Source organism: Mobula hypostoma, chromosome 6 (genome assembly GCF_963921235.1).
Source record: "Mobula hypostoma chromosome 6, sMobHyp1.1, whole genome shotgun sequence".
Lineage (NCBI taxonomy): Eukaryota > Metazoa > Chordata > Chondrichthyes > Myliobatiformes > Myliobatidae > Mobula > Mobula hypostoma.
In genome coordinates, this window is record NC_086102.1 from 183,272,082 (window position 1) to 183,288,364 (window position 16,283).

Genomic DNA, 16,283 nt, shown 5'->3' on the forward strand with positions numbered 1-16,283 from the left:
GTTTCTGTAACTTGGGGAACATAAACGTTTGGTCAAATTTTTACTGGTTGTAATTAAACAATTAATATACCTATTCACAATCAGTGTTTTCTGTCTCACTTGCCAGACCGACAAACCTGATTCGATGTTACACCAAAGTAGGTGAAATCAAAAACCAGTGTTGGGAGTTGCAGCAAGTTAACACTGTGAATGGGTTCAAGCAGACAAATAATGGCAATTCTGGAAATTTATGGCTATAATTGTTCAGTTGAATTGAATTGACTTTCTTACATCCTTCATATACGCAAGTAAAAATTTCTCTCAAATGTTGAAATCGACAGGGCACCCACCACTTGTACTGGAAGCTTGTTCCACCTTCTCATCACCCTCAAGTTCCTGCTAATGTTTCACTTAAACATTTCACCTTTCATCCATAACCCATGACACCCGGTCATAATCTCATACAAGCTCCGTGATAAAAACCTGCTTTCCCTATGCATACCCCTCATAATTTTGTATACCTCTGTCAAATCTCCCCTCAGTTTTCTACGTTCTAGGGAATAAAGTCCTTACCTATTCAACCTTTCCCTATGACTCAGGCCTTCATGTCCAGGCAACATCCTTGTAAATTTTCTCTGCACTCCTTAATTTTATTTTTATCTTTCCTGTAGGTAGCTGACCAAAACAGATAACACAATACTCCAAATTAGTGTTGGTAAGGCCTATTACAATTTAAACAAACATCCCAACTCCTGTATTCAATACATTGATTTATGAAGACCAATGTGTCAAAAGCTTTCTTTGCAACCTTATCTACCTGTGACACTTTCAAGGAATTATACTTGTATTCCAAGATCCCTGTGCTCTACTCTATTCCTCAGTGCTCTACCATTTACCATGCTTAACCTACACTGGTTACTCTTCCCAAAGTACACCTTCCTGTATTAAATTCCATCTGCCATTTTTCCAAATGGTCCAGGCCCTGCTGCAAGCTTTGATAATCTTCTCTGCTGTCCACTACAGCCCTAATCTTGGTGTCATCCACAAATTTGCTGATCCAGTTTACATTATCATCCACATTGTTAAGATCGATGACAAACAACAACAGACCCAGTACTGACCCCTGGGGCACTCACTAGTCACAGACCTCCAGTCAGAGACAACCATCTACAACCGCTCTGTAAATTCTTCCATGAAGCCAATGTCTAATCCTATTTACTACCTCATCTTGAATGCATGCAACTGAGCCTTCCATGCAGGACCCTATCAAAAACCTTGCTAAAGTCCATTTAGACTTTACCTTCACTGTTTTGTCATCGTCAACTTTCCTGATAACTTCCTCAAAAAAACCCTGAGTTTGGTTAGACCTACTTGCCACACTCAGACATGTTGACTATCCCTAATCAGACCCTATCTATCCAAATACTATATATATCTTTATCCCTTAGAATACCTTACAAGAATTTTTCCAATACTGGTGTCAGGCTCGCAGGTCTCTAATTTCCTGGTGTTTTCTTACACAACAGAACATTAGCTATCTTCCAGTCCTCCAGCACCTCACCTGTGGCTAAGGATGTTTTAAGTACCTCTGCTCGGGGTCCTTCAATTTCTGCACTAGCCTCCCACAGAGTCCAAGGGAACACATTGTCAGTCCCTGGGGATTATCCACCCTAATTTGCCACAAAAACAACAAACACTCCCCTTCACTATAATCTGTAATGGGGCCCATGACCTTTCTGCTGTATTGCCTCACATCTATAGAATGCATGTGTCTCCGAAGTAATACAGATGCAAAAATTCAAGTTCTCCCCCATCTCTTTCAGATCCATGCATAGATTATCCTGATCTTCCAGAGGACCAATTTTTTCCTTTTTTTAAAAAAAAATTAAGTGCAATCGTGAACAACAGCCAGATCAGAAATGCTGATCAAGTCAACTATTTCCCAAAGAGAACTCTGATAGGCTAATCAGATAGTTCACTGCTGCTCAGCAACAGAACACAAAAAAAATCATATGTACAATTGAGAAACATTAAAAATAGTAGAAGTACTGGAGTCATGATGATCAAGTCTGCTGGAGAGAGACATTTATACACATGCTGTCCTCCATAATTCAGAGATTGAAGGACAAGGTTGCAGGGCCACAAAACATAGCCGGAGCACTTGGAACTAAAAACTAATCCCTACCAGGAGAAAACATCCTTTTACTCTTAGTTTATCTGTAGAAGCCCTTGGGATTCTCCTTGACCTTGTCTGCAAGAGCAACTTCATGTTTTCTTTAAGCTCTCCTGATTTTTGTGTTCTTTTACATTTTTTATGCCTATACCTGCTGTGCATCTTTCCTTTAACCAGACTCTTTAAAAGCAAGGTTCCCTGAACCTGTATGCTGACAAGAACATGCAAAACCTGTACTCTCAAAATTTTACTTTTGAAGGCCTTCCACCTCCCAAGCACATCTTTGCTCGGAAACAATCTGTCCGAATACATACTTGCCAGATCCTTTCTGACTTGCAACTCTGACTCTTAACTTGCCACTCGATTACTCAGCTACTTGAGCTTTCCAATAACCTTGGTTCCAAGATGCACTCCCAACTATGACAACTTTCCTGTTTGTTCTTAATATTAGCTCCACTCCTACAGTAAGATTGTGGAGACGAGATCCTATACATCTGCCTCATCCCATTAGTGTTGAACACATTAGTGTTCAACTCCCAGCCTACAGGATCTGTGGAGCTTTTGAGCTGCCCTCTGTAACATTACATGTCCTGGCTCCCAGCAGAAGCTCTCCAAGCACCCCTCTCCTTCATCAGAGTTTACCTAAGAATGTAGACACTCAAGCTAGATGTGATGGCTCAGAATCTTGCTGGTATCCAATTCTAAAGAATCATAAGACCAAACCAATGGTTTTATCATGAGAACTGGTCAAGCTATGTAGCTCACCACCCTGTCAATGGCTAAATACCCAATTGCCTCAGTCACAAACTACAAATTCATCAAGGAAACAGATGTTTTAAGATAATTGGCTCAAACAACTGTGTTCCACCTAGTGTGCATTAAGCACACATTACCAGCTAACAACTAACCTCTGAGATTATAATTTTAATAATCTGGGTGGAATTTTATCTGCCTCCAATTAAACAGATTAACATACCCCACCTTCCTGATCAAGAAATGTTTGCACCATGCTGCTTCACTACATTGTTCTAGCAGTGTAACTTTCAAATCCTCATTTGTTTTAATTGCCCATTCTTTCTTGCATTACCTTAGATCACCAAGCTTATTACAATTTTATCCACTTGTACATCCAATTTTAACTACACCTTACTTTCAAATGCTTTGAACCATCAACATATCAAGCTCTGGGATTTTCTTACACTTTGAGATATTCATTTATCTCTTGACAAATTTGGATTTTTCTTCAGAAGGATGTTATCATTGCCAATGATTGTGACCTGAAAATAAAAGCCATTTGAAACCTCTTTTTTTTTAAACCTGTTAAATTTACTAAGTCACCAACAGAACACCTTAACTAAAGTGTTACAGGCAAATATTGAGTTTATTTTGGTCATGTGGTGTGATCATCTTTATGACATTCCTTCAGAAATGTAATCCATATTCAGACATTTTATTCATATTCTGAAGTAGAAACATTAAATAACATTCTGATCTTTGTCATGAAGACAACACATCTGAAGATGTTTCATACAAGTTACACAAGATGATTGTTACAATATTATGAATGCTCTTCTGCCAACTTCTGTGCCTTGGCGACTGCTTCTTCAATAGGTCCAACCATGTAGAAGGATTGCTCAGGCAAATGATCATATTCACCTGGAAGTGGGCAAAATTAATAAAAAAGCATGAAGGAAAAGCCCAATGCAAGTATTTATCCATAGTAATTAGAGCAATCAAAATCAACTTCAATCTCAGAAGCATTAAATTTACCTTTAAGGATCATCTGAAATCCCTTAATGGTCTCTTTGAGGGGTACAAGTTTTCCAAGATGACCTGTAAACACCTCAGCAACCTGGAAAGGCTGAGAGAGGAAACGCTGGATCTTACGAGCACGAGCTACAGTCAGTTTGTCTTCTTCTGACAGTTCATCCATTCCCAGGATGGCAATGATATCCTGCAAGGACTTGTAATCCTAAAGAAAAATGAATTCTGCTCTCAGTTTGCTATCAGAATATAAAGAAAGCACCACTTTAACAAAGAACAAGTGATATACAACCAACACCACTGGCTTTAGAAAATAAAACATTCCTAACCAAAAAGCAAAATTGTAAATGCTGGGAAAATTGAGTTGAAAGCAGAAATGCTGAGAATAGTCATAAGATTGGACAGCATCTGTGGAAAAACCATAAGAGTTTCAGACTGATGAGACGTTACTCAATCTTAATTGTAGGGAAATTTTGATTAATGCATTGTTACTGCAGGTAGAAAATAACAGCCTATCTCATCTCTCCAATCCAGGCAACATTGTGGCAAATTTCCTTTGCACTCTCCAGCTTAACATCCTTCTAACAGAGTGACAGAGCTTTTAATTAATGTTCTGTGAAGCTGCAACAACTCATTCCACAAAAACAAGCATTCTCCATGCCTACTTCACCCTAGCAACCTGTCTTGCTATTTCCAGGGAATTATGGATAAGCCTGTTTATTAGCATTTTTTGTAGCCGAAGCACTTCTGCCCTACCTCCATTTAAGTTGCACCTGCAAATATTCTGTCCAACTTCCAATCTGATCCATTTCTTATTGGTTAATAGCTTATTTTCATTTGTTGACAGGTGGCTCACAAGTTTCCCATGGTTTTGTCATTACGTACCAAAGTATAGTGAAGAAATTGTCTTGCAGACCATCTGAACAGATAATTACATAGCAACATGGTAGCATAGTGGTTAGCACAATGCTTTGCAGTACAGACGACCTGGGTTCAATGCCCTCTAAATACTCCCGTTTCCTGCCAGAGCCCAAAGACGTACTGGTTGGTAGGCTAGTGGTGTCCTGCGATTAGGCTAGGATTAAATTGGGGCATTGCTGGCCAGCTTGGCTCAAAGGGCTGCAGGGGCCTATTCCATGCTGTATCTCAAACAAAATTAGTGCATTGAGGTAATACAAGGTAAAGCATAATGGAGTTACAGTACAAAGTGCAGTGTGGGTAGACAGTGGAGGTGCAGTGAGGTAGATTGAGAGGTCAAGAGTTCACTATCACTAGGGAATCATTCAAGTTTTATAGAAGCAGGATTGAAGCAGTCCTTGAGACAGGAGAAGGAGGGGGAGAGAAGAGAGTGAGTTCTGGGGTTGGGGGAGTGCTATTTGATTATACTAACTGCATTACCAAAGAGTGAGAAGTGTAGACAGAGGCTGGTTGCTATGTGTTTTGCTGTCCACAGCTGCAATTTCTTGTGGTCACGGACAGAGCAGATGCCCCACCAAGCAATGAAGCACACAGATAGTTGGTTACTTTAATGTAAATATTGCAAAAGCTGATGCTGCCTTCTGTGTTGTGGGTATACAAAGCAGCTTCTTGTAGAGTGCAAGCCACAGCCTGTTCAGTGTTACAATGACGCAGCTGAGCTTTACTCAACTATTTCCATGATGCCTGCAAACTACATCATACCTCCCTACAGTCACATCCAATTTCCTGATATACACAACCACCAAGGATCCCAACATCAATGGTCACAGACCTCCGAATCAGAAAAGTATCTTTCTACCACTACCCTCTGCTTCCAATTACTAAGTTTACTTTGAATCTAATTAGCCAGTTCACTTGGTTCCCATATGCCTTGAGCTTCTGGACCAGACTGCCATACAAGACCACATGAAACCACCTGATGTCCATAGATGTTAACATCTACAGGCCTACTTCGGCTTGTTTTCAGTTACCTCTTCAAAGATATTTTCCCACCAAGGTTAACTAGTCTGCAGTTATCTGGCTTACTCCCACTGTTTAAATATTCATTCAAGGGACGTGGGTTTTTGCAAGCAGAGCCATCATTTAACTGTCCAATTGCCATTAAGTTGGCAGTAAGTTGCCTTCTTAAACCACTGTGCATCTGTGGTAAAGGGATGGCTGCGGATGAAGCGCATTTCAAAGCAGGCTTTTCTCTTGTATGGTGTCAAGCAACACTCATTCAGGCACATGGACTATATTCCATTACACTCTTGACTTCAGCACTTTAGATGGTGAACAGGACCCAGGGTGTCAGGATGCAAGTCATTTGATGCAGGATTCCCAGACAGACCTGCTCTGACAGCCACTTTGATGTATATGGCAAATCCAGTTCAGTTTCTGGTTCTTAAGGAATAATATTAACTATTCTAAGTATGCTGCCACCTCATTCATGGCTAACAAAGATGCAAAAATTTGACAACAAGATGCTGGGGGAACTCAGCAGGTCAAGCAGCATCTACAGAAATGAGTATAGTCGACATTTTGGGCTGAGACCCTTACTCAGGCTAACTTTTGGGATAGATCACATCCAGCCCTAGGGATTTACCCAAACTCCTAACATCCCATGATACCCAACATCTTAGTGGAGACTTGTTCCGGATTATTAGCCATGATTCCTTCTCTGAATTCACTACATCCCATGTCCTTCTTGAAGAAAATTATATTCATTTAAAGTGTTGCCCACATGGCCTCACAAGTTACCCTTTTTGCTTAAGAGAAACGAGTCTTATCCTAGCCCCCAATATAGGTCTTAAAGTACTCATTTTTACTGCCAGGGATATTTTGTAGCCCCCCTTTCCCCTTGAAAATTTCTCAATTCTCTCCTGTACCATTGCTCAAGACAACTCCCTCAATCTAGCTACCTATACATATCAAGATTTCCTCATTTTCTCCTGCCCCAATCAATTAACAAAACCCATAGTTCCCTTCCCTTTACAAATTACTCTCATCTTAAAACCCCAAAAGATCAAAATTTTGCTACAAGTTGGCCAATTATACCAATTAGTAAAATTAACATACAAACCTGCAATATTTTCTGTACACCACGAGCCACATCATAGTGCTCTTGTCCAACAATATTGGGATCCATAATACGTGAAGTAGAATCCAGTGGATCTACAGCTGGATATATACCCAATTCAGCAATTGCACGCGAAAGCACAGTTGTGGCATCCAAGTGGGCAAATGTAGTAGCAGGTGCAGGGTCAGTCAAATCATCAGCTGGTACATAGATAGCCTGTAAAAACAAAACAGCTTGGTTGTATAAAAGTTTGCATTTTAAAAATTCCTTTTAATATTTACTAAATCACCTCAGATTAATTATAACTTGCTTCATTACATTCAGGAGAACGAAAGTCAATTTTTCCTCATCACTGGGAATTAATAGAAAAAGCAAATGCTGATTAATTTTCTGGTTACCTGTACTGATGTAATTGATCCTTTCTTTGTGGTGGTGATCCGCTCTTGCATGGTACCCATGTCAGTGGCCAGAGTTGGCTGATAACCTACAGCAGAAGGAATACGGCCAAGCAGAGCAGATACCTGGAAGTCATAAAAGAACTCTGCACTATTTGCTCAAATACCATTTAAAGGTTTAAAGTAATCAAACTTGTGTAATTGGCAACAAGCTTACTTACCTCTGAACCTGCCTGAGTGAACCTAAAAATGTTGTCAATGAACAACAACACGTCTTGACCTTCCTGATCACGGAAGTATTCAGCAACAGTCAGTCCAGTCAGTGCCACTCTAGCACGGGCACCAGGTGGTTCATTCATCTGACCATATACAAGTGCTACCTAATGGAAAAAATACATGCCAAGTTTTAAGTACAAATCAAAACAAGGAAATTTTTACAAAAGGTGACTTGTTTTGAGAGATTTATTTGTCACATATACCCTGCTTATAGTGGTCATGGAGCACAATGAACAATGCCAGCAACTACATTCAACATTAGCCTCTACCTCATCTCATCCCAGTTTAAACACCCTTCTATTGCTTGTGCTATTTAATCTCTTCTCAAATTCCACATGCTCACTTGAGGGGGGGGGGGCGCACATCTCTTGAAAACTGCCTTTATTGCAATTCATCCATAATGTAGACATGTCATTTGTGTAAGTCAGAGTTCAGAAATGTGTTTAGCTTCCACGGCCCCGCAAATTTTTTTTATTCAAGATCTCAGACACTTTTGATAGTGATTGGTGAATTTCCTAGGATGAATTTCAGTTACTCCAACTTTAATGCGGGGGTCACCTATACTCTGAATAGTTTCTATACTAGTTCCTAATTTGATAACTACATTAGTGACAAAAGCACAAGTTTAATCTCTTTCTGACTTCCACTATTGCAATTAAGATTTTTCTATGGTATTTAAATTTTGGCTATCCATTCGGGAGATGTATCTTCATTTTGGATATCTATCCCGGAAGATGTTAAAAGCACATGGCAGTTAAGATTTGACAATGTGTTCCCATTTTACAGAAAACCATAATTTAGTAACTTTTAAACAATTACCTTGGATGTTGTGTCTTTCAGATTGATGACACCAGACTCAATCATTTCATGATACAAATCATTCCCTTCACGGGTACGCTCTCCGACTCCAGCAAACACGGAGTATCCACCGTGGGCTTTAGCAACGTTGTTAATAAGTTCCATGATCAGTACAGTTTTACCGACACCAGCTCCACCAAAGAGACCTAGGGAGGAACAGGTTTAAGCTCAAGCCTGTATTTTACCATCAATTTCTAGCAAAATAAATTACTTGCCTTGGTTATACTTTTTAAAAAATATAATTCAATAGGAATCAAGATCAGTTACTCAAACCTACATAACTGGTTCAGAGTATTTTTGATTAGTATTCTGGGTGCATATATAGTTGCATTCATTGTGAACGTCAAACAATTCTCAGAATACTACAAAAAGTAATTTCAGACAGCTTTAAAGGCTTATTTCATTTAACATATTCAAAGGCCTGAGTGAGGAGGGGTTGTGGAAGCTCTGACTTTATTCTTTGGAGCTTAGATGAGGAAGCTTTCAAGTTTCAAGTCCTGGAATCCCATACATACCTCTTGGTTTTAGACATCTGGCCTACTATCTCGTGCTCTGAAGAAAAATTGATTCTTGCAAAGCATGTCAAGCTGTTTGCTCTGTTAAATGTGCTATCACTGACTTAAACTTGTAATTTCTTATATCACTTAAATGTTACTGTACTCGCCTGAACCACTTTCTCTGGCATTCGCTCCAGAGGTATGAGATCACGAAGGGCATAAAATAGATTGAATGCACAGTCCTCCCCAAAACCCAACACCAACCTGGAATCAAAAACTTGAGGGGGCATAGGTGAGAACAATTTAAAAGGGGGACCCCAGAAACAACTGCTGCACATAAAGCATGCTACATATAAGGAATGAATGCAAGAGGAAGTAGTTAAAGTAAATATAACATTTAAAAGATATTTGTACAGGTACAATGTTTAGGATAAGGACCAAACTGGACGAGCTGAACAAGCATTTTGGTCAAGCCAGAGGGCCCAATTCAGAACTATTACTCTATGTCTGCACAAACGGTGAATTTTCTCACCCTTGTACGAAATTTTTAAATGAGGAATTACAATTTCAAACGTCAGTGATAAGATTATGAAACATTTAACAGAGCAAAACAACTTAAGATGCTTTACAGGAGTCAATTTTTCCTCAGCATGAGGTATTAGGCCAGATGTCCAAAACCAAGATGTTTGCATGGAATTCCAGAAATTAAAACTTGAAAGCTCGGTCAAGAGTCATTGTCATTAAAATCAAGGATCCAAAGGCTAAAATAGGGAAGAATGCGGCTTTCAAAGGACTTGTAGGATTGAAGACATCAACACAAATATAAAAATCTAAGATAATAAATTACAATGAAGCTATGTTAATTTTACATATTAAACATACTTACCAATTTTTCCACCCTTGGCATAGGGAGCCAACAGGTCTACAACTTTGATGCCAGTCACCAAGATCTCCTGCTCAACACTCATCTCCACAAACTCAGGAGCTTCAGCATGAATTGCAGCATGCCTAGGTGAATAAAGTACATGAAATCCTATCCATTGAATCAAAAGCAGCAATACAAACAATTAATTTGATGTATCAAACAACTCTGAAGTAATGGGATATATCCTAATATTTTGTGCTCTGAGGTGAGGCAGTGGTGGAAATCAATTCCTGCAAAATACTTAGTCATTTGCAAATTTATCATGTTTCTTGGGCAATTCATTTTTCTACCTTTACCTTAGATTTCACTTTAGAATAGTCAGATATTGTGAGGAATAATGACTGGAGGGAATGATTGAAACTACCACAAATCTTCTTTATACTAATACAGTTAACACTGAACAGGCTGTGGCTTGCACTCTACAAGATGCTGCTTTGTATACCCACAGCACAGAAGGCAGCACATGCTTTTGCAATATTTACATTAAAGTAGCCAAACAACAGACAACAAGCAACCAAAATAATTACTACTTCAACACCATCTGAAGTTAGAACATTTTGGGGAAATCAAAGTAATGTTCCAGTTCAATTAATTAATAAATAATTTGAAAAATTACATTTAACAGTATTAAAATATACTTCATCGCAAGTTATCAAAATAAAGCATCAAGCTGGGTACCCAGAAGCCTGAAGTCATGTGCAGAGCATAGAACAATACTAATTAGCTTTGAGCATTTTGTTCTTCCAACATCAGAGAATTGCCATTAGCTACAGCATTTTGCTTTGATGAGAATCCAGGTTGAAATAGGTTTTTGAATTTGGTAGATGTAGTTGAGAAAAAAAATGATAAAATTTTCAGCATTGTGGGCTTGCATAACAAGAGTGTTCGCTGCAGACGAACCAATCCGGTTAATAAGAAAATAATCTACATACTTGCACTTAAAAAATGTCGACTACATCATAGCTTGGTTTAGAAGTTTATTTATTCAGATCAAACTCTAAGAACAAAATCATTTTTTCCAATCGGCTTATCAGGTTCAAAAATCGAACAGTTCTCAAATCTGCCTTCTTTTGATATTTCAGAAATTATACTTGCTTTTATTTTAAATTATAATCATTTTCTATATTTGTTGGATTATCCAGTTCAGGTTCAGTTTCTGCATCCATCACAATTAAACTCAACCCCTTTTAATGAGACATTACCTAAATGTTCTATTTCTCTGCCATCAAATTTGAGCCAAAATGGACAGGAAGAATGCAAGTTTCCTGATTCAAATGGCTAGTGACTAGACAAGGCAAGTTGACAGCAAATATTAGGTTAAAATTCAAAACTGGAATCCACCGTTCCCTCTCGGCTGTGCAGTAAATGAAATGCTTCTGCAGCCATGGTCCTTGCTGCACAGCTGGAAAAGGTTTACAAAACATGAAATATTTTGTTGCATTTCATTATACCTTTCAATTAATAAAATCAAGTATGTGATATTTTTGATTTTCATTCTAAACATTCTTAGTAAACATTACAAAAAAAACCATTAGTGATGCGCAGTTTTCAGGCCGCGTAAAAATATCCTGCTCAGAGCAATGGCTAGTCTGTGCAGATGTTTAAAAAAAAGAGGGAACTTTGTTACAACCAGCTAGTATGCTTTACTCCCAAATTATACCTGTAGAATACTACAGTTCTACATTAAAGTAAAATACATTTTAATGTGTAACAACCATACAGTGAGAAAGCACAAAAGCAGATAAATAGACATTTTCATGCACAAGCAGGATAAATCTACTTACTGCTTTGTGGTGATTGGTCCTCTCTCATCAATTGGTGCACCAATGACATTCATAATTCTACCAAGAGTTTCCGGTCCAACTGGAATCCTAATAGGTGCACCAGTATCCAGAACTTGTTGCCCACGCACCAACCCTTCAGTACCATCCATAGCAATGGTTCGTACAGTGTTCTCACCTATAGAAATTAAGCTTGTTAGTCACACAGGAAACTATTTTATTTAAACTTGAGACAATTCCTGACACTTCTCTCTCAGATAGTAATTGGTCTTCAGACTTTTCAGAAGAACGAAAGTCATAATGATGTCTCGTCATCGAGTTCCTATTTGAAAATTTAAATCAAATCAAGCTCACCAAGATGCTGGGCCACTTCCAGCACCAGCCTGCTCTCTCGGCCCAACACATCGAGAGCATTCAGGATTGGAGGAAGCCCTTCATCAAACTGGACATCCACAACAGCTCCAATTACTGCAACAATCCGTCCTTTAGGCAAGCCTTCTTTAGCAGCTGGATTAGCTTGTGCAACATAATTTCGCCCTGCAATAAGTAATGAAATATACACATTAACAATGCTCAGCCTCCTAGAGTTATTCTAGTAAGAATAAACAAGGTCTAATCTTGAACTGCATCACCTGTTGAGATGCCCAAATATTTTGCCACAGAAACAGAGCATTAGGTAGCCACAAGCCTGCTGTTGTTCAATCATCGAACCGATTTTCTTTATGCAACAAACATGCTCTTCCCCTATTCCTTGATGGCTTGTGTCTAGAAATTTGTATCCTTAAATAAATCTAACATTGGTAGAGTTGAGGAATCCACCACATTCACCTGTTGTGGAAAGTTTCAGACTTGCCACTTTCCTAATGAAAATATATCTCCTCTTAGCCAAAATATACTGACAGCATTATACCATTCTAGACTAGTCAGAGAAATGAGATCACAATCTGTTCTTCATAACACTGATGAATACAGATCTAGTCAGTATCTTTAACCGTTCAATAATTAAACTGGTGAAATTTCTCAACGGTAAATACATCCTTGCACAACAAAGTGCTATCCTACTCCAGAAAGATGTACTTCCTCTTGCCCTCAATTTCTTGCAATGAATGCCAAGATACCATTTGCCTTTAATTTTTTGGTGCTGCAGGTTTGCCTTCTGTGGTGTACAATGTCACCCGAAACCATTGATCTAATTTAATATGTTCATTTTCCCCATTAATTGTCTACACAATATTTGTTATGTTTTCTCACTCATCTAAAACAGCTTAAAACAATGTGGCTCATTCTCACTTGCCCATCCAATTCTCTGGTGATTAAATTCCATAATTCAAAGTGGCAGAGGCCAAAGTACTGATCCCTGCAGTACTTTCTATGACCAGAAAATCCCATTCATTCCATTATTCATGTCAATGAAGTTTCGCCAGTACGTTACCCACCTCCCCATTCCCTTGTGCTTCAACTAGTCTTTTGCTCGACTTCAAAACCCTGAAGGTGCAAATACACCCACTCCTCAGTCATCTAATTACAGTAACCCTCAAACTTCAGATTCCTCAATTTCCTTTTCACTGATCCATGGTAACTTTATATCATGTCATTAATAATACTTTAACACACTTTCTGCCCAACTATTTTCTCTCTCCCCCATCTCTCAGCCCTATTAGAATGAGTTTTAGAATGACTACAGCTGACTTAAAAACTCATTAACTGGATAGTGTATTCATATTAAAATTTTAACTAGAAACTCACCAATTTGAAACCCAACTTAATGTCCTTGTGAATAAAAATAAAAGTCATTAAAGTTTTCAGTGAAAACTTGTAAATTGGTCAACTACTCATAGCTGAATAAAGGGGAAGAGCTGTAAAGGGATATCAAACAGCAACAATGGTACCGGTGATTCTTGTTATTCTACTTTAAAAGTACCACTGCAACCGATGGCAGCTTCCAGTTTTCCCCCATATTAAAACTCCAATAACCTCTGGCATCCAATTGATCAGAAATAATACATCTGGCACACTGGCAATCCTGAATTTGAACCTGGCGTGCAAGTGAGGTGCGTGGTTAGACTAAGTGGTCTGGACTATTTGCATCTCTCTCCCTCTTCCCCAAAATTCACTGGAAAACTAATAGCAATGTTGCACAACAAAAAAATGAAATATATTTGGATATCAACATGAAGAACAATTTATAAACTAGAAGATATGTGCAGTCTACTGGCACAAAAGTCTTAGCAATGACTGATGATCAGTGACTTACATTTTAACAACTTATTCACCTTTGCCCACTTCGATTTGTTTACAACCTGGCTCAAATTTGACACTTTATCCAAAATGCAACTACAGTGGATTCCAGTTTTTCAGTACAGCAGCTTATTTGAGCCAACTTAAAAGAACAAAAACTTTAAAAAATGATTTCCTTCATTTATTTGGGACACTATGCCACTTAATTAGGACATGAGATTGTTGCCCAAACTGTGTCTAACTAGCAGCAGTCACGAACTTGTGTGACACTCAGTGTCTGCACTGATTTTGTTCATTTAGTCATCAAATGAATACAGTATTATACACCAAGTGCATTCCTCCATCAATAACTATTAGAAACAACACAATTTAGAGTATGATAGTGGCATTGGTAATATTCTACTTGTTCTGTATTTCACTTAAATACAATTTGTTACTCAGATAGTGCTTGTCATTTTTTAAAAAACACGATATTTGCAGGGCCTTGTTATAAGGAATCAGATTTAATTGGTCCTCATGCTTATTTTTTAAGCTGAGCTTCCAGCCAGTTGTAAAATGGAAACTTCGCCACTTCACAAAATATCATTTACCAGCTATGGCATAAGCGGTACAAATATTTTTTGCACTTGGATCTTATCACTTCAGCGACACAGGAAGAGTTCATAAGCTTGAATCAAGCGAACCAAGAGCGAAATTATTTCCTCGACGTGCTATATTTGTATTAAAATGCAATGTGCCTGTCATAACTTAACTCGAACTCCGAGTAAGATCACTGGTTACAAACACTGGTGTTCCTGCAACCAACTTTCAAGGTGAAAGGACTAAACCAGAGGTGAACAGGGTCATCGGAGAAGCCACGGTCGCAATACCACAAGTACAAAGATGATCATTTGTACGAACAGAACACAAATCCGGCGGCTGAGTGAAATTTAAACACTTCCCCACGAGCCTGGGAGAGGGGAGGAAGCGCCTTCGCCGCCCACTAGGCCTCAGGCCTGCATTCGGAGGACAGGAAAAGGTCAAAGCAACCACGGCTCCCCACCATCCTTCCCGCCCTCGTTACCGAGCCCCAACTTGTCTGAAAAAGTCTGAGTTCTATACCGGATTGAGCAGGAAGGAGGGTTATGATTGTTTGCGGTGGTTTCTGCTTGCATCAGTAAGTCCAAGCCGCCCTCCCACCATGTTTTATGTTACTGGATGTCACCAGAAAATACCGAAGCAAAACACCAACCATTGATACCTACGTGAATAGAGTGTACCAGGTGCGCCCGACGCTGGCTGAACGGGCTTGATTACAGGCCGCAGGGCCTGCAGCACACCCCTGCTGCACCGTCCCACGGCTCCCAACATGGCGAACGGCAGCCTAAGAACAAGGATGAGGCGCGGCGGCTGCCTTTTATATATATATATATAGCATCCGTGAGCGAGAGTGCGCAAGCGCAAACAATGCCTACTGGGAGTTGTGGTCCGTCAACTTGCATTTACAGCGAAATCCTCACACGTGAACCACAGTACCCAGAATTCTGCACGGCTACGGTAGTTCAGTGCCGGGATGAGCTTGAAGGAAGTGTTTCACACTACGTAAGTGGATCGACTGGAGTCGGGCGATGTCGAAGTATTATTAAACAATTATGTAAGTTGGGAAGCCACGCTGTCAGCCTTGCCTCACTGGAATTAGAATTTACTACTTCACATAGGTAAAAAAATGTTGGCTTATCCTTAGTGAACACTTTGTTCAGTAAAATGGTAAACTGAGTTCAAAGATTCAAAGTACATGTATTATCAAACTATGTATGCGTATACAACCCTGAGATTTGTCTTCCCACTGAGAACCACAAAACAAAGAAACATCATGGTACCCATTCAAAGAAACCATCGAACACCCTATGCCAGCCATCCCACCCTGCAAAAACTCATTTCAGGGAGGTAGCACCCCCGCCCCCCTGCAACCCCATATCTTTCCCCCGCCACCCCTGTCGACCTCTAAGGTTGTATTTAATACTTTGTTTAGTGATTTTGTCTAATCTGTAAACCAAGTTGGGTATAGGTCTAATAGCCCTTTCCGTCCTGCCTCGTTCCTGTGCCGAAGACGCCGCGCCCCAGCGGCCTCAATGACTACAGACCAGTGGCATTGACCTCCCACATCATGAAGACCCTGGAGAGACTTGTCCTGGAGCTACTCCAGCCTATGGGTCAGGCCACACTTAGATCCCCTCCAGTTCGCCTACCAGCCCCGACTAGGAGTTGAGGATACCATCGTCTACCTGCTGAACCGTGTCTACGCCCACCTGGACAAGCCAGCGAGCACTGTGAGGGTCATGTTTTTTGACTTCTCCAGTGCGTTCAACACCATCCACCCT

General features: G+C 39.6%; 1 protein-coding gene and 1 non-coding gene across 2 annotated transcripts; both read right to left on the reverse strand.

Moving 5' to 3' along the window:
* Nucleotides 1–3,507: 3,507 nt before the first annotated feature.
* atp5f1b (ATP synthase F1 subunit beta) lies at nucleotides 3,508–15,326 on the reverse strand. The gene is made up of 10 exons (XM_063052417.1): nucleotides 15,168–15,326; nucleotides 12,040–12,222; nucleotides 11,689–11,863; nucleotides 9,866–9,987; nucleotides 8,444–8,628; nucleotides 7,570–7,728; nucleotides 7,352–7,474; nucleotides 6,957–7,169; nucleotides 3,923–4,124; nucleotides 3,508–3,808 (listed from the first exon to the last, which is right to left on the reverse strand). Exons 1-10 carry the CDS (start codon nucleotides 15,271–15,273, stop codon nucleotides 3,711–3,713), a joined length of 1,566 nt encoding a protein of 521 aa, XP_062908487.1. The 5' UTR covers nucleotides 15,274–15,326; the 3' UTR covers nucleotides 3,508–3,710.
* LOC134348814 (small nucleolar RNA SNORD59) lies at nucleotides 7,239–7,311 on the reverse strand. The gene has a single exon (XR_010018490.1). It is a non-coding gene; the product is annotated as a small nucleolar RNA SNORD59 (small nucleolar RNA).
* Nucleotides 15,327–16,283: the final 957 nt, after the last annotated feature.